This window comes from Pan paniscus, chromosome 13 (genome assembly GCF_029289425.2).
Source record: "Pan paniscus chromosome 13, NHGRI_mPanPan1-v2.0_pri, whole genome shotgun sequence".
NCBI classification, from domain to species: Eukaryota; Metazoa; Chordata; class Mammalia; order Primates; family Hominidae; genus Pan; species Pan paniscus.
Window position 1 is genome coordinate 25,939,039 of NC_073262.2, and position 22,175 is coordinate 25,961,213.

Genomic DNA, 22,175 nt, shown 5'->3' on the forward strand with positions numbered 1-22,175 from the left:
AATCCAGCAATCCCACTACTGGGTATCTACCCAAAGGAAAAGATGTCATTACATGAAAAAGACGTGCATGTTTACGGCAGCACAATTTGCAATTGCAAAAATATGGAACCAGCCCAAATGCCCATCAGTCAACGAGTAGATAAAGAAAATGTGGTGTGTGTGTGTGTGTGTGTGTGTGTGTATAAAATCATGGAATACTACCCAGCCATAAAAAGGAACGGAATAGTGGCATTCGGAGCAACCTGGGTGGAATTGGAGACTATTATTCTAAGTGAAGTATAAATAACTCAAGAATGGAAAACCAAACATCGTATATTCTCACTCATAAGTGGGAGCTAGCTATGAGGACACAAAGGCATACGAATGATACAATGGACTTTGGGGACTTGGAAGAAAGGGTGGGAAGTGGTGTGAGGGATAAAAGAGCACACACTGGGTACAGTGTACACTGCTTAGGTGATGGGTGCACCAAAATCTCAGAAATCACCACTAAAGAACTTATCCATGTAACCAAACACCACCTGTCCTCCAAAAACCTACTGAAATAAAAATTAAAAATTAAAAAAATTCAATAGTACATGTCAAGTGACTCCAGTGTCAACAATACTGCAGAATGTATGTCAACAGCAAGAAAATTGACAAGTATCTATTTCTGACTCTACCTTCACGGAGGTCCTTGTTAAACCCATTTTACTTCCGACTGCCAAAGATCTGCCTACCAAAACCACTCCTCACTACATTCCTTTTCTATTCTAATGGCATGGAGACACTGGGTGACAAAAGCATGCAATCTTTAAGTTGAGTGTGTTCTGCCACTGTCTTTAGTCCAGTGTAGGAGAAGGATGAGAAACACCTTCCTGAGCCTGACCAGGTGTATCTTACATCTTGTCCAGCTTCTGCAGAAAGACAAAGTAAAACCCATCTCTTCCACATGGAATTCACAGCCTACACCAGCTCCTGGTGGGAAAATGCTGCTGAGCCAGAAGCTCTGGCACCCTGGGAAGAGAATGAATCCCTCTTCTTTTCCAGGTCTGTCAAAGTAGGACACTTTGTCTTTTATGCCTAGATCCCATGTAAATTGAGGAAGAGTAAAAATATAGATATGTATAAAGATGGGCTTCCTCCAAAATGAGAGCTAGACATTTCTTCTCCCAAACCAGAGCTATAACTTCTGAAGCCAGTTCCTGTCCTTGGAGATCTAAAAGGAGATTTTGAGTTTGTGCCTGATGGATAAAAACAATACCCCTAACAAAGGGGTTTTAACTGTGAGGTTTCTTACCACTACAAAGTTCATATATTTAGTGGTTTCATGTTCAAAAGTTTCCAGTAATTTCAGGACACTGTTATTTAAAAAAAAAAAAAAAATCAGTTTGCTGCTGAAATTTTATTTATAACTGTCCCAGAGTCTGATAATGCCCCCAGTAGTACATACTAGACCATGGGATCCAGTATCAATGACCAACCCAGGAGAAAAGACCACACCGTCATGAAATCTATGGAAGATGTGGCCTGCTGCTTCTACCTGCCTATACAGGAGTCGTCCCTACCTCTCCACCTCCCTACCCCATCTCTCAAGCATGGAGTGGCTGTGCACGATGATGAACTACTGCCATTCCTAGGCCACACCCAAGGTAAGTAAGGTGCATGTTCACATTTAAAGTCCTAAAAGTTAGAATGGGACAAAAAGAAGTCAGTGTGGGCCAAAAGAAAATAAGGCAGTCCAATTCAGTTCATTGACTACCTCAACTTCTATTCAGTTTCTGGCTAAATTCCTTTGAAGGTAGCAAGGTAAGGTAGGCCCCAAGAAATATAAATAAAATCCTAACCCCCCGAATGACTGAACAGACCCCCTCGTGGCCAAGGAGACCCCAGAGAAATGTTAAATACCGAGTTCCAGCCCAGGACAGATTGGGAAGTTGGAAACGCCTGGTCATACACCCTCCCTCGCCAATCGTCATTAGGCTTTCTTCCCCAAGGGTTAAACAGAAGCCAGCCCTTTTGAAATATTCACTCCACTGCTTCACTGCTGATAACCACAGCCTGCCCCTGCCCCTCTCTTTTGCAATTTCAACACAACCACCAACCAAAGTTCCCTCCCCAACGAGAGACCACCAACCACGAAGTGGTTCTGGTTCTGGCCAGGCTACTAAGGCTGCACACAGCCTTCATGTCCTCTGCTTCACCCTTTGATGTACAGGTCCTAATTATAATACATTTAAATGTTAAGTCTCCAAATCAAAGTGAACATGGGACCCATGTTAAATACATGTTTTCCTACTACACATGCACATGCCACTCCTTCATGAATCTTCATAGCTCCTCCTGTAACCTGTTGAATAAGTTTATTTGGCCACCCTGTGAAAAACATAAGTCCCTGTCATTCTTCCCATCCTCAAAGTGGTTCTTTCTGGCTTCTGGCCAAAGGCTACACTTCCCAACCTGTAAGAATGGCCACCCTGCAGGCTGCAACCCATTTTGAAAAATAAAGCTCTCCTTTCCAAATGTATGGACCTCATCATACTTCTGTTGACAGTTCAGTGCCACCAGTACATGAAAGGAAGAGAAAGCTCACTCATAAACTTCGATAAAGTTAACATTGGGCTCATCTTGTTATATGCTGGACTCATCTTGTTTTGTTGATGAAACAAAATGACTGGACTCTGGAAATGTTTCAAGACATGATTGAGCTGGGGATATATGGGTTTTTCTGTTTTCTGGCTTTTCAGAGCTGTCATATTCTAGAACTGTGGACTGGGGAAGGCTCCAATAGCCATATTTTTCCCCCATCCCAGAGCCCTACCAGGAGGGACCTTGTGAAAATTAAATGGCATTAAAATGGCATTTATTCCTAAAGGAATAAAAATACAAAACCACTGAAACAAATTTCCTTGATCTGTTCATTTTCCTATATCAAAAGAATTACTATATCAATTCATAGTCATGACCAATAAGAAAAGTACCTGTACCTATAAGGATACATCTAAAACAAATGTGCAGAAGTCACGTAATTTCTGAGCTGACAATTTTTGATACTGTCTGAGCTTATCTTGTCATTTTATAAATTAGAAAAATGAAGCCCAAAGAAGTACAGTGACTCATCCAAAGTCATACAACTACTCCCTTAGCTCTTATCACCCTAATGATGAACTCATAATTATATGAAAAAAACCAGAATGATAGAAATGACGGCTATCAATGAAATTAACTAGGACATCCAATGTCTGGAATCCAAAAATAATCTCAAAAATATCCAATTGAGTATTTAAAAATAATCTCAATCTCAATCATAGTTCAGATTCCCAAAGGTAAAGACTCTTTTTTCAATACTGAAGCACCCAGACACTCCTGATTTCATTAGCATTTTCATCAGCTCTATTTTAGAACTTAGCATAAAAATACCTTCTTCCTTTATCGTTATCAGCAGCAAGCATCAACTTCCCATATATCAACTCCACCTTCATATTGTGAGGCCATTTAATCACCTCACATCGAATTTTATTGCTCAACACCAATGCATGGTTCAAAAAATTACATCTTCAAATATAAAATCACCAAATTGAAGCTTAATAAGATTAACTCTATAGTATCTGAGAAGTCTGTGCTAGAATTAGATTCATTCACAAGGATTTATGAAATAATCAGTTACAATAAAGGTTCCATGAAAGAATGGTTACATTTACGAGCGGTCATGTACTCTAAGCTGGGACCTGTTACGCCATCCAAAAAGGGCTTTCAACATTTCCCAGAAATAGTCTACAAAAGGAAGCCTGATCTTGGGAGCATTTTCCAGTATTTAACAATCCCAGCTCACAACCTGAGTGTTCCCACTAAGCAGACTGATGTAGAATTCAGCCTTTTAAAGATAAAATGGCTAAATTCAAAGAATTTGGTTTCAGGGAATTGTGACATGTAAGGTAAGCAATGTAATACCATTCCCCAGCTCAACAAAATCAACATATATTCATCAATGACTCCTTTGTATAAGATGCTATATTATTATAAAGCTATGGTGATCAAAACATTGTGGTATTGGCAGGAAGATTTGATCCATGAAACAAAATAGAGAGACCAGAAACTGCCCCCACATACTTTTGGGGGAGATGGGGACATTCATTATCTTAACGGTGCTGATGGTTTCATGACTGTACGCATGTCAAAATTTCTCAGACTGTATACTTTAAATATGTGCAGCTTTATGTAAATTATACCTCAATAAAGCTTTTTGTTTTGTTTTAAAAATGTCTCTACCCTGTCTTTTTGGTTAGTAACAACAATGGCCTTTCTATATTCCAGCAAATTGTTACCTGTTCTGGGCTAATACCATTTTTAACTCTATCTCTTCCTTCTATTCCTAGTTTCTGGACAACTTTATACCACCCCTATTATCCCCACATCTCTTACTTTCTCGCTGTCAACAGCACCAATGGCCAGGTGTGGTGGCTCACGCCTGTATTCCCAGCACTTTGGGAGGCAGAGGCAGGCGAATCACTTGAGGCCAGGAATTCGAGACCAGCCTGGCCAACATGGAGAAACCCCATCTCCACTTAAAAAAATAATAATAATAAAAAAATTAGCAGGGCCTGGTGGCACACGCCTGTAATCCCAGCTACTCGGCAGACTGAGGCACAAGAATTGCTTGAACCCAGTAGGCAGAGGTTGCAGTGAGCCGAGATTGCGTCACTGCACTCCAGCCTGGGTGACAAAGCAAAAGTTTGTCTCAAAATAAATAAATAAATAAACAAATAACCAAGAGCACCAATATGTACAACCCCAAGGGATTCATCATGATTGGTCTATGCCAATTATAGTAATCCCAGTCCCTTTTGCTTTCCCAGAAATGTGGAGTGGTCATGTGATCCAATTCTGGCCAATGAAGTGTAAGGATATGTCTCCTGGGGACTTCTGGGATATGTTTCCCTCCTGGATTAAAGAAGTTGGCCTTTTCAGCCCATCCTGCCTTGGATGTGGTTGAGGGAGGATGTGATGATTGGTACTACAGCAGCTATTTTGCTACCATGAGGCACAATCCTCTGGATTATGAAAAGGAAACAAGCTGAGGACAGGAGAAAGGAAATAGAGAAAAAGCCTGAGAACTTGACATTGTTGAGCCATGGCACCAAAACAAAATTTGCTTCTCAAACTTTAATAAGCATAAAGAATCACCTGGAGAATCTTGTTAAAGTGCAGATTTTGATTCAATAGGTCTGAGGTGGGGCCTGAAAGGCTGTAGTTCCAATAAGCTCCCAGGTGAGGCAGATCACACCCTGAGTGGCAAGATTTTAGACTTCTCATATTGTGAATAATTAAATGTGGTTTTATTTCTTAAGCCACTGTTAGAATCCTATCACTTTCACACTGACTTGGAGAATTTTCACTTCACTGGGTTCTTTCAGAAAAGGAAAAACACAATTCTGAGACTAGAACTGTTGCTTAAGCTATTTAATTCCAAACTTCTGCAACATTAGGAAATAAGTTGAGAAATAAACCAATTTGAGAAATAAACCAATTTACACAAAGCCAACGAAGATTTGAAGACACTGCCTAGATTTGAAAGATAATTTTTTTTCTCCTCCTCCTCACCCCAACAAACAATTCACTCAGTCATTCAATTAGCCCTTTTTTCATTCATTCAAACACTAACCAGCACATGGCAGATGCAAAGCACAGTGCTAAGCATTGAATGCTTAAAAGAGTAAAGCACAGACCCTACTAACTTGACAGGAGCAGGTAGAGAGGATAGAAGAAGGGCTGGCTTACAGTTTTCACATCATTGGTGCCAATAATTCCACCTATCTCCCCCAGATCTTTCAACAGCAAATTCAGGATCTCAGTTGCCCTTTTCTTCTGGTGGTTGCTAAGCTCTTGTAGCTGGCTCAGCTCTCTCTGTGTGGTTGTCAATGTAGTCTGAAAAACAAATTTCAACAACAAATTCAAAGGGTTGCCCATCAATTTCATACACTCCACATTACAAAGAATAACACAATCATGTAGAATGGATTTCTTTTACATGACTTCAACCTAAGAATCCTTTTAAGGCAAACTCTCGCATAGCACTGCATTCTTGGATAAGAAGAGGAACTCTTTATCAACAAGTTATATCACATGGCCTGATACATTATATGTCTACATATCAGATGACAATTTCCAAGTCAGGGAAATAAGTTAAGCCAAAAAAGAAGTCCTTAAATTTATAACATGTAATTGCATCTTCCTACTTACCAGATATTCTATGTCAGTCCTATCTGTTTCATTTCAGGGTCTAAACTTACCTGCAAGGGTCCCCACCTTCACTCCTAAACAAACCTGCTCCCTGGGCCACCTCCATATTCCCACCTAAATTGATAAAGACAGATGGGTCTAGAATAGATGGCCCAGAAGAACATTAATAAGTTTAGAAAACAACTTCAAAAAAAAAAGTCTTCCAATTTTCAGAGTGAAGCTGAATTAAACACCCTTCACCTTTTTTCAAAATTAGGTTACGTTCAATAGTTGGTTTCTTACTATATAGCAGAAGCTCTATTTTCTTGTCAAACTTTAATAAACCCATCTCTTTTTCATCCTCATGTATCTTGCCAAAAGGTATGTATTCTTAACTAATGTTTAACATCAGTAAAACAGTTATCTATTTATACAATTCTCCCATATGCAGCTAGAGCATTTTTAAACAATGTCTAATAATAGTCTTCTAAACCAATCTAGTAATACTCTGGTTTCATGGCAAATTAAAAACTGTATTATGAAAAATGTTTCATTGTTTTAAGAAGCAAGTAACATGAAGGACTAATTAAAAGAATCTCATAGAAAACACTAAGCAGAGAAAATCTAAGTCGCCCCCTTTCCTAAGTGACTTCTGAATGAGTTTGTTTTATTTTGTTTGGCATTGCCAACTGCTTATGTCATCTTGTTTTTAAAATCCTCAGAGGCAGTAGTCCCCATCTTGGGAAGCTGCTAGAAAAGTCTTCCTCCATGGAGCTGAATGTATGCCGCGAGGAGCATTTCCTGTCAGCCTCACAGTCAGCAGATCAGCACTCTCCTGCGCCATCTGCTACTTCTTTTTAAACTGGATGCTTTCCACAAAGCAGGCTGGGCACAAGCCCAGGACACCAGGCCATTGGGCAGAGGTGCTAAGGATAGCAGGTTAGAGCCAGTCAGCTTCTCCACCACCCATTTTCCAGGTAGAAAAGGACACATCCCACCCTGCCATGCCAAACATTCAGTGCTCCTGCTACCGCTAGCTCACTGCAGAACCTATGGCATCTTTCATTTGGAGAATCTGGAAATAAGGGAATGTGCAGGCTGAAGCACTGGCTTAGAACAGCAAACAAACAAACAAACTAGGGCAGCTTAGTTCCAGGCTCCTGAAGGTAACAGCTAGGACAAGAAGCTGACGGGAGGGAATGGAATTCATTCAGGAGGGTATAAGCAAGAAAAGTGAAGTCCATACCTTCTACGGGACCCTGCTCTTGCCAGTAGCAATGCTTTGAGATGTATGTATTGATATCGTAGCATATGCACAGATCTGTGCTAAGTGCTTTACATAAACTGTCACTAATCCTCACACCATGCAAGCAGCATATGATCGTCACCATTTTTTACAGATAAGGGAATGAATACTCACAAAGCTTAACTGTCTCAGCTAAGGTCTAAGAGTTATGAAGTCAGACTTGTAACTAAGACTTTTCTGGCTCCAAAGTCTGCACTCTTTTGACTATTCCCACGAAGCATCCCCACTAATGTTATCAGTTCTCTGGATATAAAACAGTCATGATATGCAGTTTCAGGAAGAGTGAACAAAAGTCACTTGCACGAAGTATCTCAATTGTTGGAGGGACCTCAGAGAATGCATCTAACACTGAATAACTATTCATCCACTGCCTCCTTATACCATGTCTGTCAATGAATATCAATATGAGTACAGGAACGGCAGCCAAGGAAGTCCCACCCCCTAGACACAAATGCTCCAACCGTTTTCTGGGCCAGCTCGTCTGTCAGCTGCTCATTGGCCCGGGTCTTATCCTCCACTTCCTGTGATTTCTGGTCGTAATTGACAGCCAGCTCCTCCAGGGCCTGGAGAACTTCTTTCACCTCATCCTTGGCTGCCTCATTTTCAATCTGGAGACGTGTCAGCTCCTCCTGTATCTTCTCATAGTCTCTTCTTGTGGAAGCTAAAAGCTGGGGAAATGAGATGGCATGGAACTTGAGAATCTAATGTTCAAATGTTTATGTTCTATGCTGTATCCAAAAGTAAGTAATTTAAAAACCAGATATAAGAAAACAAGTTGAAAAAGTTCAGGATGATGGGAAACCCCACTGTATGGTCCAGACGATAAAAAAATAAAAGAAAAAGACAGATATGTTCTTATTGCAAAAATCTGTTTTGTGTGCATGTGTTTTGTTTTGTATGTTTTGTTGTTGTTGTTGTTGTTGTTGTTAGTTTAAAGCTGTATACCCTTAACTCAAAGAAAGAATTACACATCAAAAAATCACTGCATTTTATAGCTATTCCATATTTTAAGCAAAGGATGGGGCCAGGCGCAGTGGCTCATGCCTGTAATCTCAGCACTTCGAGAGGCCGAGGCAGGTGGATCACCTGAGGTCAGGAGTTCACAAACAGCCTGGCCAATATGGCGAAACCCCATCTCTACTAAAAATACAAAAAAAAAAAAATAGCTGGGTGTGGTGGTGCACACCTATAATCCCAGCTACTTGGGAAGCTGAGGCAGGAGAATAGCTTGAACCTGGGAGGCAGAGGTTGTAGTGAGCCGAGATCATGCCACTGCACTCCAGCCTGGGCAGCAGAGCAAGACTTCGTCTAAATAATAAATAAATAAATAAATAAATAAATAAATAAATAAGCAAAGGATCTGAGAGTCGTTTCCAAGGAAATGACAAGGAATAACACTTACATAATTTTTTTTTTTTTCCTTTTTTTTCTTATATTTTTGTAGGTGTGTTGTCCCCAAGCATGGAGGGCTGGGTGCACAGTGGGTCTGTTTGATCAGATTGCTTTCCTCTGTGGAGGGAAAGCAGGTCCCTGCGTGGGGTCTGCGTGTTTCTGTGCATCTCTGTGTGTGTGTTTCCCTGTGTCTATGTGCAGCCCTCTGCATGTGACTTTGTTCCTCTGGTTTGATGCCCATGTGTGCTTAGATCTGCTTCCTCTCCTTTCTCCTCCATCACTGCTCTGTGAACCCTGGGCCCTGACAGATTCGGCAACTCCAGCAACTTCTGAAAATTCTCCTTCCCTGGAGTCCGGCCCCACCTGGGAGGAGACTGCTGCCTCTCCTTTCTTTCTCCCTTCTCCAAAATGGGGCTGATGAAGAGGGAGGGGCCAAGGGGAGGTGATGGGCAGAGGAGAGAGCATTGCTGTGGTTCTCCAGTCTGGTTACATATTACTCTACAACCCCGAGTGGCAACAGTCCCTGGGGGTAAATCAGGGCTGTCATACATTGAGGAGAGCAGAAGCCAGGAAGGGCTTCCCAGGCACAGTGGGTTTTGGCCCCAGGACCAGCTCCCTTCCAGGGGTGAAGGTGCGATGAGTGCCCCCTGGTGGTCCTGAGAACACTTACATAATTTTTAAGTGTTATCAGGATTTCACATTGTAAACTGGTTGACTTCACAATCAACTAAAACAGTATACAACAGTGGTCAGTCACCTTTTTTTTAACATCCATCATGAAGATATAGAAGGATGTACCCCAAACAGTATCTTTAGTTAAAAGCGAATGTCTGGGCTTGCCGACGCTCTCATTATCTTTGTTCCTACGTTGATTTTCCTATATTGAACAGATACTGCCTTGATAGTATAGAAAAAGAAAAATGTTAAGGAGTTTTAACAGTAACAAGAAGTAAAGTTTATCCCAGGCAGCTGTGCCAATGTGGGTGAAACTGGAGTAGAATGGGAAGTAGAGGGCAGGAAACTCAAGCAAATGGAAGGCCTCGACTATAGCTAAGACAGAGAGATCAACAAAATATGGTTCACCTGATTACAAAAGTGTAGATTATCTCCCTACCAAGGGAAGTGTTTGCGCAGGGGAGGTAATCATTGTCCTAAAGAGATGAAAGGGAACAAAGAGGAAGGAAATGGTTACAGAGTCCTTTATGCCTACAGAGGCCTGGGATTGAGGACAGAAACCCAGGCACCTGCTGTCATTGCACAGTGGGATCCAATCCATAGCATTTCAGCAACGAAGCAGAAAGCAACTTAAAGCACAAAAGAAAACAACACTTAAACGGTCCTCAGCAAGGGAATTATTAATTGTGCATGTTTGATAAGTTGGCTGGCTATCCTTTGCTTAGGTTCTTGTTTGTAAAATACTTGGCAACACACAATGTAGTAAAAACACTTGCTGAAGAACTGAATGCCTTTGGGGAGAGACTGAAAACAATTTGCCTCCTTTTTAGTGTATCAAACATGCTGACGCAGTACTCGGGCCCCGTTCTCTTTGCCTTCCCCTCCTCTACCTTCTAGTTTTGTTTTTGTTTGTGTATCCCTGCAGGACAGCAGGAGAACATGGTGTATATCAAAGATCTGAGCAAGCTGATTGCAAAACTGAAGTAGGACTCAAACAACAGGTCACAGCATTGCTGGGTATTAGGAGGCAGAATCATCCTTGCCCAAGGCCAGGTGCAGTGGCTCACACCTGTAATCCCAGTGCTTTGGGAGCCAAGGCAGGAGCCAAGCCAGAGGCCGGGAGTTCAAGATCACCCTGACCAACATAGACAAACTCTGTCTCAAAATATTAAAAAATTAGCTAGGTATGGTGGCACATTCTTGTAGTCTTAGCTACTTGAGAGTCTTAGGCGGGAAGATCATTTGAGCTCTGGAGGTTGCAGTGAGCCATGATTGCACCACTGCATTCCAGCCTGGACAACAGAGAGACCCTGTCTCAAAAAAATAAAAATAAAAAAGGATCATCCTTGCTTGATCACCCAACCAAAGGTCTCTGCCCTTCCAGAACGAAGTGTAGCCACTGGCTACTCAATCTCAAAACATCAGGGGTTTTTGAAAGTCAGAAATTTATTTTCTAAATTCAGTGATAATCAGCTTGTAAGAGGCAGTGAAGGGACATCTACCAAGAAATTTCCACATGATTCTGTAATTATGAAAAGCTTCTATGCCAATTAAATTCCTGGAACAAACATCAACAACAAAGAGTAATAGAAGAACTTTGTGGAAAAAAAAAATATATTGCATTCTTTACCTCATCCTGATCCAACATCTGTTGCTTCAGCTTTTCAGCCAGCTGGCTCTGCTGGTTAATTTCATCATCCTGCAACGAAACATCATGTTTGTTTTTTTGGTTAGTTATGTCATTTTTGATATCCCAGTCTCCCAGTGACAGGCAGCTACCATAAGCTTGCTGATAAGAAGGAAGGAATAGTGTGGTGTTACTGCACAGAAAACAGACAGATTCCGAGATCTCATTCAGTTAAAATACCTCTTCACCCACCTTTCTCAGCAGATGAAACAGCTGACTATTCTGGAAATATAATATCCTGCACATTCAACCCAATTCCTGCTCATTGAGAAATCAGAGATCTACGGTTTGGGAACTGAAAGGGACGTTAGAGATATCCCTCCCAATTCAAAGATGCTAACAGTGAAATTCCTAATTCAAAAAATAAAGGAGTGAATTTCTACCTAGCTGCACTGTCATATGTTATTATCCCAAATCTTGTCAAACGCATCAGTAAGCAGGAGTGCTGCCACCAGATCGGCAGGGAGAGCCAACATTTCCACTTCAAACCTCTCAGACCAGAGAAAAATGAACTGGAGATTTGGCATTGGAAGACCTCCCTCTCGATTGGAAGTTAATTTTCTTAACAGTTAAAAAAAAAAAAAAAAAAAACCTCAGGGCAGCTGAGGGACAGAAGCATTCATGCTTACTTTCTGGGCTGTCACTGAAGTGGGAAAGGCAAATTCGCTCTTCTCACTCTTTTTCTGCCACTAGGTGTTGCTGCCACAAAAGCAAGGGTATTCGCTGCCCACCTCTCCCCACCTCCCCTTAGACTCAGTCCACCCCCAGTGCAGGCAAAGCAGCAGGCAGATGATGCCTAACTACATAAAAAACACAGTCTTCACTGCATTATTTTCACGACTTCAAATAAAATTTGAAACATAGCCTGTGAAGATGACAACCTGGCTTCTAGGGTCTAAACACCAAACAGAGTCAGATTCAATTGAGCATCCTTGGGCACTTCTTCGTGCCAGGTCCTGTCTAGGTGTTTTCATCAGCAGCCCAGAAAAACACGCCCTGTACTGTGCCTTTTGCCTTTTCCAGGGGTGAAATCCAACCCAAACTTAAGGGCCTGGGTCACAGAACCTCAATGTTCTATGGGATATTCCCCAGCCTGTTTGGTGATATCTATGCATACATTTGAATCATGTTAATTTAATGTCACAAACTAATGCTTTCCATGGAGAAAGAAAACTCTAAAATCAGCCATACAGGATCTGAATCTCCTTGTCCTTTATGTAGAACATCATTTGGCTTTGCTTTTCTACTTAAAGAGATCCTGTTTCTACTGGACCCTTTACACCAATGTTTCTTTAATGGTTCTATTTTCCTGCACAAATCATATTTCTGGCAGGTGAATTAGGGAAATTATACCAGCATGAAACCTCCAAAAACTGGCACTTCTACAACTAGAAGACTATTTTGTAGATATATTTTCTCTTCTACTTTATAAACTTAGCATGTCAGTTACCAGTAACGATTTTGTGTTTATGTTCCTGAGCACTTAAATATTAGACAACTTAGCGTAAAGGATTCAAAGAGTTTACCATCGGAGAGCCACCATCTCTTCTCCTGGGACAAATGGACAAGCACTACAAGTGATATAAACCACAAGAGGAGAGAAATGGAGTGAACCCTGTCCTTACGCTGTGCTCATTTCAAAGCCTGAAGATGCAGGCTTCCTCCCAACAGATGACAAGCTGGGATGCAGTGATTTTTAAGGTACAGTGAAAAACCAAGGGCCCCTGGCCCCACCTGGGAAGGATGAAGAACAAGGATGGTACTACAGAAGACGTGGATCACTTGTATCAGAGCCATTTCCCAAACTATATTTACCCTTTATTAAGGCAACTTATCTAAGGAATTAATGAGCTCTACTGTGATTTTTTTTAAGTCTTTCAAAACCTCCAGAATAATAAGGTGTGCTTATATCTACACATTCAACTGCATCTCTTAGAACATGCATAAGCACGCTCACTCTGATGCCGGTTCTAAAGATCTTGTCCGTGGATAACAGATTTTAAAGCACTTTTCAGAAAGTATTTTATACTTGAATTTTCTTATACATGAAATAACATAAGGCCAGTTACAGTGGCTCACGCCTATAATCCCAGCACTTTGGGAGGCCAAGGCAGCTTGATCACTTGAGCCCAGGAGTCCAAGACCAGCCTGAGCAACATGGCAAATCTCCGTCTCTACAAAACATACAAAAAAAAAAAAATTAGCTGAGTGTGGTGGTATGTGCCTGTAGTACCAGCTACTCAGGAGGCTGAGGCAGGTGGATGGCTTGAGCCTGGAAGGTTGAAGCTGCAGTGAGTTGTGATTTCACCACTGCACTCTAGTCTGCGCAACAGAACAAGACCCCATCTCAAAAATTAAAAAAAAAATAACATGCGGCCAGGCGTGGTGGCTCAGGCCTGAAATCCCAGCACTTTGGGAGGCCGAGGCGGGTGGATCACGAGGTCAGGAAATCAAGACCATCCTGGCCAACATGGTGAAGCCCCATCTCTACTAAAAATACAAAATTAGCCGGGCGTGGTGGTGTGCGCCTGTAGTCCCAGCTACTCAGGAGGCTGAGGCAGGAGAATTGCTTGAACCCAGGAGGTAGAGGTTGCAGTGCACCGAGGTCGCGCCACTGGACTCCAGCCTGAGTGACAGAGCGAGACTCCATCTCAAAAAATAAATAAATAAATAAATAAATAAAACATAATAATATGCACACCCTTATAAATGAGAAACTGGTCAACCTCAGTTGTCAACAGGTCACTGTTCACCTTTAAGTATAAAAATGTTTTTATTGCAATGGTAATCTGCATAAAAATAATCAACTTTCATTTCTACTTAAGCTTGGTTCGTGTCAGGATCTCCAAGAGCAGAGCAGTACTGTAGAGGGACAGAGACTAAGAGACAAGGAGTGCCAGCGCCAACTTGTTCACATTGTGTCTCTGCTGGTGGCCCCCTTGGCACCACCCCTTCCACACCACACACGGAAGTAAGCAGAGCCCAGCCCAGCCCAGGAGAAAGAAGGAAACTAATATTTACTGGGCACCTGCAATGTACTAGAAACTTTTAATCCTCACCACAGCCTTTTGAAGTAACAGATATAAGCCCCATGATACAGATGAGAAAAAGCACCTTCAGCAGGGCCAGGCGCTAGCCCAGGATTCAGCATTATTGTCACAGGTCTGCCTGGGTCTCAGTGTCATTGTTACAGGTCTGAGTCCACAGTGCATGCTCTCCCATCACACAGCATGGCCTTGGGAGAGTACCTGTGTTTGGAGCCCTGGCGGGGCAGCACGGAGGAACAGAAGGGGCAGCTGGGAGGAAACCGTGTGGTCTTTCTCCCTCCACACCCTAAATAGATTCACTGAGGTTGACCAGGTCCTCATTTAAAGGGCTGAGGGCAAAATGAGATGAGCACTGGGGTGGGAGTCAGAAGATATGTAACTTCATCCTAGCTCTGCCACCTAAATGTGATATACACTTGGGTAAGTCACATAACCACCCTGGGCTAGTGCCTCACCCAAACCTAAATACCTCCTGTTCTACCTTTCAGTAGACCAAGAAGGTGCCATATCCCACCTCATGTATTCTTCAAGCGTCAAACCACCTACATCAACAGAAACATGGAAGTGCCTCCTAGAACATTTCAGAGGAGGACCCTTAAGAATGACAGTTGGTAAGACATAATCAGGCAGTCTATGGGAAGGGTCACTGAGGGCAAACCATTAGCTCTGGTGCCCCCTAAGGCTGAGGCTTCTAGGCTCAGTCCTCTCCCACATCTCTCAGCATCATCATGTGATGGACCACAAATACTAGCCTCCAACAGTGGGCCTTACAGAATCTTCAAAGCACATGCTGTAGGAAAATGACATAACAAAATGGCCTAGACTGACCATCAGGAGACGGAGACTCTCAAGCCAGCTCTTCAGCTACCAACTGAATGCTTTGGACATGGCATTTTCATCTCTCTGTCCTAATCACTACATTTCGTATGTCTGATTTGAGACTCTGAAGTCTCTCTCTTGGATCAATGAAAGTTCCCCGTGCTGCCAAGGTAAATGATCCCGATTCCGCCATGCAGGCGTCTATTCATAGAGAACTGAGCACAGAAACAGCTTCTCACCCTCTCACCCAGGATTCTCTGCGATTACTAAAAATGAGCCCATCGGTTCTAAAATGAGGAAAAAAAATGCATATGGTCTAATCTTCTTTACTGTTTAAACAATAGCAATTCCTTGGAGAAATCAAGAAATTGCATATACTGTTAACTTACTATTGATCTCTTTTTTCTCTTTGTTTTGCATAAAATACATAGATAGAAATGGAAGATAACGGTATGCGTGGAGCCTAAAGGGCAAGTAACCCATCTCGTGGGTGCGAATATTTTATTAAATGTGTTTTCAGAAGAGTAGGATGACCCCAGAATAAAGCTGTGGTTATAGTGCAAGCTCTTGGAATCACAAACAAGCAGAACTAGCTTCCTTAAGGCAACCAGTCACATTCAGCTTGCAAAGGTTATACCAGACTCTGAGCTTTACCTCAGAGAGAGAGGCCTGTAAGATTAATGGCAAGGTTAACATAACAAAGCTGCTTCATACAAGCCAGAGGTGTCCCTAAGCACTCTGAGCTGAACCACAACAGAAAAGATTAAATCAGGCTAAAAATATCAGCAACCCTGATGAAATCAACTGAAAGGATTTAGAATATTCCAAGGGCAACATGCCAAGATCATATAAAACATCAATTCAATTCTCATGCCTCTGGGATTCCTAACCCAACCTTTAATTGATTCTCCCAGTGTTCTCCAAGGCCTCTTTTCCTCTATGCCAACTTGTGCATTTACATGACTATTTGAGTCCCAAAAGCTTGTCATAAAATTGGACATCCCCAATTAGCATGTTCAAACTACTTCATTCAAGAATATACCCGTGAAAAGAGCTTCACCAATTAGGTGAAGCCATCAGACCACACTGCTATCGATTTCTCATCCCAGGGCCTTATGGTTATATGATTAAAGTACATGCTTGAATTCTGGGAGTCACAACCCTTGCCCCTAGCTGAGGCTACTGCTGGAGTTTCCAAGAGGTGAAGGATAGGCCCAGAGAAGAAAGGGAGACTTAAAGATCATAGACACTCACACACCCCACCTTTCATGCAGTAATCAGCCCAGTCCAATTTCTAGAAGACAAGACTCTAAATAGCACCCGCCTGTCTATCTAGGCCAACACACTGCTTTTTCAGTCAAGTTCCCTTTAACATTTCTATTCCACATGAATCAAACTCCCTGAATCTGCACCATCAAAGTGCTAGGGTAGGTATTAGGAAACCAGAAACAAAGATCGGGCTGTAGCCCTACATCAGTCCCATAGGGAGCTGGGACCTGCCATCTTTCATCTTTGTAGCAGAATGAGAACTATGAATCTCTGGCCACAGACCTTGTCATCCAGTTGTCTGTAGAGACTGGAGATCTCCTCATCGTACTTCTCTTTCTCCTCTGTAGAGATGCCAGCAACAACAGGAGCAATATTGTCTATGATGGGGGTGTTATCACAAGGCTCCAGGTTCTTCTGGTCCTTGGCACTGATCTGTTCATCCTCAGGCACAGCTTCTCCTGCAAAACATAGCCGAGCAGAGTTGGGGATTAAAGAAATTGAGTATGCAACCCTCCAGGAAGAGTACCAAAAATAATCAGTCCTGGTGAAAAATACACAGAAGACACAATAAAGGGCTATAGTGTGGTTAGAGTTTGTGTTCCTTCTATTTGACAAGAAAGGTCTTAGTTAATTGGCCAAAACTAGTCTAAGAAAAAAGAGAACTATGTAAAACCTCCCCTCTCAAGATGCATCCCTGAAGTAAACTGGTTCCAAGCTACTCCAACTTGCAGAGATACCTAAATTCTTTACATTCATTTTGCTTTAGTTGAGGAATATCCTGGGGCTTTACTAGAGTCATATTCTCTCTAGTGATTGATTAAAAAGGAAACAGACCTCTAAGGCATCCTAATTATGAATTAATTATGTCACTGTTTCATTAATAGAAACAGCCAAATAAAGAAACACACTGGCACTGTTTGATAGAACACTCTAAGGCTCAGATCCTCTGAATTCAAGAATCTCTGAATCTGAGGTCAGAAGACAGGGTAGCCCTGGATCCAAGACTAGAGCTGCAAAAGCTCACATTTCAATACCACTGTCTCCTCCAGGAAGCCAGAATTAATTGGCTCTGCTGGGAAGTTCAAATAGAATAACCTACTGTGATATCAGATAGTCTTAGGAAAGAAAAGCAGCCAATCTAGACTATCTTGCAAAGACCCTACCTACAACTTCTCAGTTTGCAGAGTAGCATTTGTTGGGGCCTTCAAAGGAAGAATTGCCAAATTTGTCAATCAAATTGATAGAAATGGTACAGCTTGCAAGCTGGCCAATGGCTATCTCCAACAAGAACATCAAAGACATAAAGTGCATAAAAAGGATTATAAGAAAACTACTGGCCCCACTGAGTCTCCCAAATATCTTCCTGGAAAGCAAAACCAAACCCAACATACTTTTCCATCACAATGTTTACCATCAACACCACAATCATCTTGCTACAGTCAGTAGTAAGAGTGTCTGCAGTATTCCAAGCCTCACCCCAGTTCCCAGCCCACAAAATCCATTTTGTAAAAATTGCCCAGGAAAACTGCCTTGAGTCAGAGAGTTTTTCCAAAATACATGATAGAAGGCAGGGCACAGTGGTTCAGGCCAAGACGGGCAGATAACTTGAGGCCAGGAATTCGAGACCAGCCTGGCTAACATGGTGAAATACCATCTCTACTAAAAATACAAAACTTAGTATTTGTACAAAAATTGGCTGGGTGTGGTGGTGCACACCTGTAATCCCAGCTGTTTGGGAGGCTGAGGAACAAGAGTCGCTTGAACCCGAGAGGCGAAGGTTGCAATGAGCCGAGATCGCGCCATTGCACTCCAGCCTGGGTGCCAAGAGCAAAACTTTGTCTCAATAAATAAATAAATAAATAAATAAAAATAAATAATAGAGTAACTGAGATTTCAATCTGTGGCTTCATTAACAATATATATCATGCTTCAAGGAACCCACCTGAACACTGTACACATTTATCTCAATATAAACAAAACACTGTGATAGTTTAGTTCTGCTGCTTATGACTCCATTATCTCACTGAATAACCACAAAATACTACATGGGGCCTCCGTGTTAAGTAAAATTAACACCCAATGCTTTCACTTTTGTATCACAGTTCCGCTTGAAGCAGCAACTTGAAGCAAAACATAGAATAAACTATTACTTTGCTGAATACAAAATTGAGCCAACCCTTTTTCCTTTTCCAACAAGACTGCTATACTTAAGCCTTTTTTCTAAAATTATTGACCTTAAACAAAACCAGAATATCAGAGTAGCCTTTGAACAGAACCTGAACCAAATCAATATTTCATTCAGTTCCAATTCCTGGCTTAAAATATCCATCAACAACCTTAGTGTGCAGACTGGATTTCATCCAATTAAACGATCTATATTCTCTACAGTCTGCTAAATCCATGGGCTATAAAAGCTGTACCATGTTCTTTTTTTTCTTAAACATATTAGAGATAGATAGACATAGATAGATAGATAGATAGACAGACAGACAGACAGACAGACAGACAGACAGACAGATAGATAGATAGACAGACAGACAGACAGATTTTCTAATCACACAATAATTCAGGATACATTCTTAACATAAACAACTCAAGCAATGTGGAGTATACAACTAAAACTTGAAAGTCCTCCTTCACCCCTCCCTTCTAATTCTGTTCCTTCCCCAGAGAAATTCACCACTAACACTTTGGTAAATATCCTTCCTCTTCTTGGATTGTGACTGTATCTCTAATTTTTGAGCTCTAGCTTCTGAAATTTGGGAACAGGGCAATCCAGTACAGTATGAATTTAATCTTTCAGCTTACGCATGACAAAGATGAAATTCTTAGCTGTACCAGACCAGACACCAACCAGAACATGGTCATATTATCCACAGGCCAACTCACTCCAAGTAAAGAGGTAAGATACAAAAACATCTGGAAGAGATATATTCCCTGTGTTCTTTGGTTTCAAATGGCCAAAGAGGCAATGGTATCATGAGGCTAGGGTAAGCTAAGGAGCTGCCCAGTGTGTGTTTTGATTCAGCTGAGTGGGCAGGGGCCGGGGATAGACTTCTATAACCTTAGCAGCAAGTGACCTGTTCTAACCAAAGTCACAGGCCTGACTTCCCCTAAAGCTGCCCTCTTCTCCCATTAAGGAATGATAGCGTCACCAAGTAGAAGGGTTGTCCCAGATGGCAGAGATTCAACAAGCTAGCCAATGCTGCTGTAAGGCACTGTGAAAGTAGTCAAGGGACTCTCTCATCTCCAGTGCTATGGCAGGATGCTAAAGCCACATTGTACCTTTTAACAGGTCTCATTAATCACAAGCCCATCTCCTGCTTACCCTCTTGGTTTCCTTTCTGTAAAGGAGAAGAAATAACAATGCCTTTATCACAGGGTTGTTCTAAAGATAAATGAAGATAGTATATGTAAAAAGCACAAAAGGCAATATTGTTCAAAGTCCACCTCTTATCCCCTCCTCTCCCTGACAAATTTGCAACTTTGTAGGCTTGGCAGATAAATTATTATTTTTACTTATTCTGTGATTTGTGTTTCTGAGATCTTTACGATAATTTTATGGCTGGAGCTCAGTTCCAAAAATAAAACATGGTATAGCCATGCAAGTCCATTTCAGGTTTATTTTTATTATTATTAAAACAGTTGAAACCTACAGCAGACTTTGTGGTTTCTCTTGAACAATTCTCTCAATCAAAGCATTAACATGTCTCCTACAAAGCTACATCTAAACAACCAGCTCTTTTCAGTTTATATTCTAAAGGTCAGGCAGTCAGGATTATTTTTTACAGCAGCCATTTCAACGGAGAAGAACAAAGCCGCAACACGCAGGAACTAAAGCAGCCCAGCTCCTGCCCAGAGAGGAACCAAGGGCAGGTTTTCCAACACCGCTACCCTTCAAAGGACCGAGAAAATGACTTCCAGAAGCGTCCTGGTAACTACACTGTCCAGCTCACAAACACGTCTGGGGATTGTAAATTCCCAACACTAGGCAAGACCTGACACTAGGTTATCTGTCTCCATGGCAATCTCACCACATTAATGGAGAATATTCCCTGCACTGCAGTGGACCAATTCTCTGGAGAAGCCCCCACATGGTGATTATGGAATAACTGATTCTAACAAGGAAGACAGCTGCAAACAGACCCTAGAGAAATAACGCCCTGAACCCTGATGGTGGGAGAAGGAGAAAAAGACCACCAAAGGAAGATTAGCATCTATTTTGAGTCTCCCTCTTTGCATTAAAAGCAGATTTCTCTTAGTTTAGCCCCGGAGGCTTATACCTGCTGTCTATAGGAAAAGAGCTCATAATATTGTAAAGCATCTGAAAGGCCTCCACACACACACACACACACACACACACACACACACACACACACACTGGAAACCTTCCCCTTCTTTAAATAAGCATCCTGGCATTTACTATTGTCAGATGTAATTACCTTTAAGGACTAAAAAGATTTGTGTTTACATAGGAGCATTCACTGAAGCATACCTATAAGGCTTACAGAGCATTCTAATTATAAAATAAAAACTCCCAGAGGGCGTAAATAACATTTCTACAAAAAATAGAAATCCATCAACGGCAACAGATGAGAATGACACACTAATCAAAAATTCTCATTAGGGCTATTAAAATTTCTAAAATAGGTTTTTGGGTCTTTTTTTTAAAGAAAGAAAACCATTAGACTGCCAGTAATTCATTAAAACTTCACACATGAAATAGCAACAAGCTAGTTATCCTTTTCATAAGTTGAGTTCCTAAAGCCTCAGGAGAACACAGAAAGGTAATTGCATTCTCTCAGTAACTCCGGAGCAGAGATTTGCTGGTTACTCACAGCTTCCGCCAGAAACCAGAGCAGATCTGGCAAACGAGGTGCTTTCTTTTAATACCAATTAAATAGGCCCAGTGGCAGACCTAATGGTAGGTAATTTCTGTATCAAAGAAACTAAAAGGAAATCTTTAAGTTGCCAGATGGGTGAGAGCAGCTGGCTACAAGATGTCATTATATAAATGTGATGTTAAAAAAAAAATCATTCTTTTATGAGATTATTTTGCATGCAAATAGCATCTTTCACCCTCATTCCTAAAAACACTGTAAGCAGCTTAAAACATCCTCTAATCCCTTCTAGAGCGATTTTCTAATAAACTGGTCACCTGGGACTCTGCATCCTCCTTACATTCATGACCACCTGAACAGGCCACAACATTCTCTTAGTAGACAGACGGTATTTCTATTACAGAGTTTGGTTGTGTTCTCAAAAGCAAGCAGAGGGCCTAGTAAATTAGATCGCTCCAGTGAAATGCTAATTTCTGAGAGTCCATTATAATCATGGATCTAAGAAGGGAGCCAGCATCTTCGAAGATTTAATGCTAAAAGAGCAAATTGTGTTCCAATTGTGGTGGTCCCAAAGTTCCACAAAGCCCCAAATCAGACTAGAGGCTACAGATTTAGCTAGTTACTGAACCATGCCTGCTGGCCTCACAGGTTTTGAACTGGATGAACAAATCTGCGTTAGAGACTGCCGATTTTTCCACACTTTCTCAGCCTGTGATGAAATCATTTCTTTGCATGACTTCAGCAGATAAGGTAAATCTATATCCACTGTTTTTTAATCTTATAGGCAATTACTCAAGAGAAGAAAATCTGCAGATACACCAGTTTGTCAGGTCATTTCCTTGTTCTGACACCTGGATTTTCAGGTCCTCCTTTTTCTGACTTAAATCACTGTAAAAAATTATTTTTCAAGTACAAAATTCAAAGTATCAGAAGACAGCACG

The 22,175-nt window shown here is 41.5% G+C and overlaps 1 protein-coding gene across 1 annotated transcript in view; it reads right to left on the reverse strand.

Moving 5' to 3' along the window:
• The window catches only part of KIF5C (kinesin family member 5C), a 152,065-nt gene that overhangs the window by 37,205 nt on the left and 92,685 nt on the right, over positions 1–22,175 (reverse strand). Inside the window, exons 12-15 of the mRNA XM_003816687.7 lie at positions 16,676–16,851; positions 11,202–11,270; positions 7,966–8,172; positions 5,758–5,904 (exon numbers count right to left, since the gene is read on the reverse strand). Coding sequence (XP_003816735.1) covers positions 5,758–5,904; positions 7,966–8,172; positions 11,202–11,270; positions 16,676–16,851 — 599 coding nt within the window. The remainder of the gene's footprint in view (positions 1–5,757; positions 5,905–7,965; positions 8,173–11,201; positions 11,271–16,675; positions 16,852–22,175) is intronic.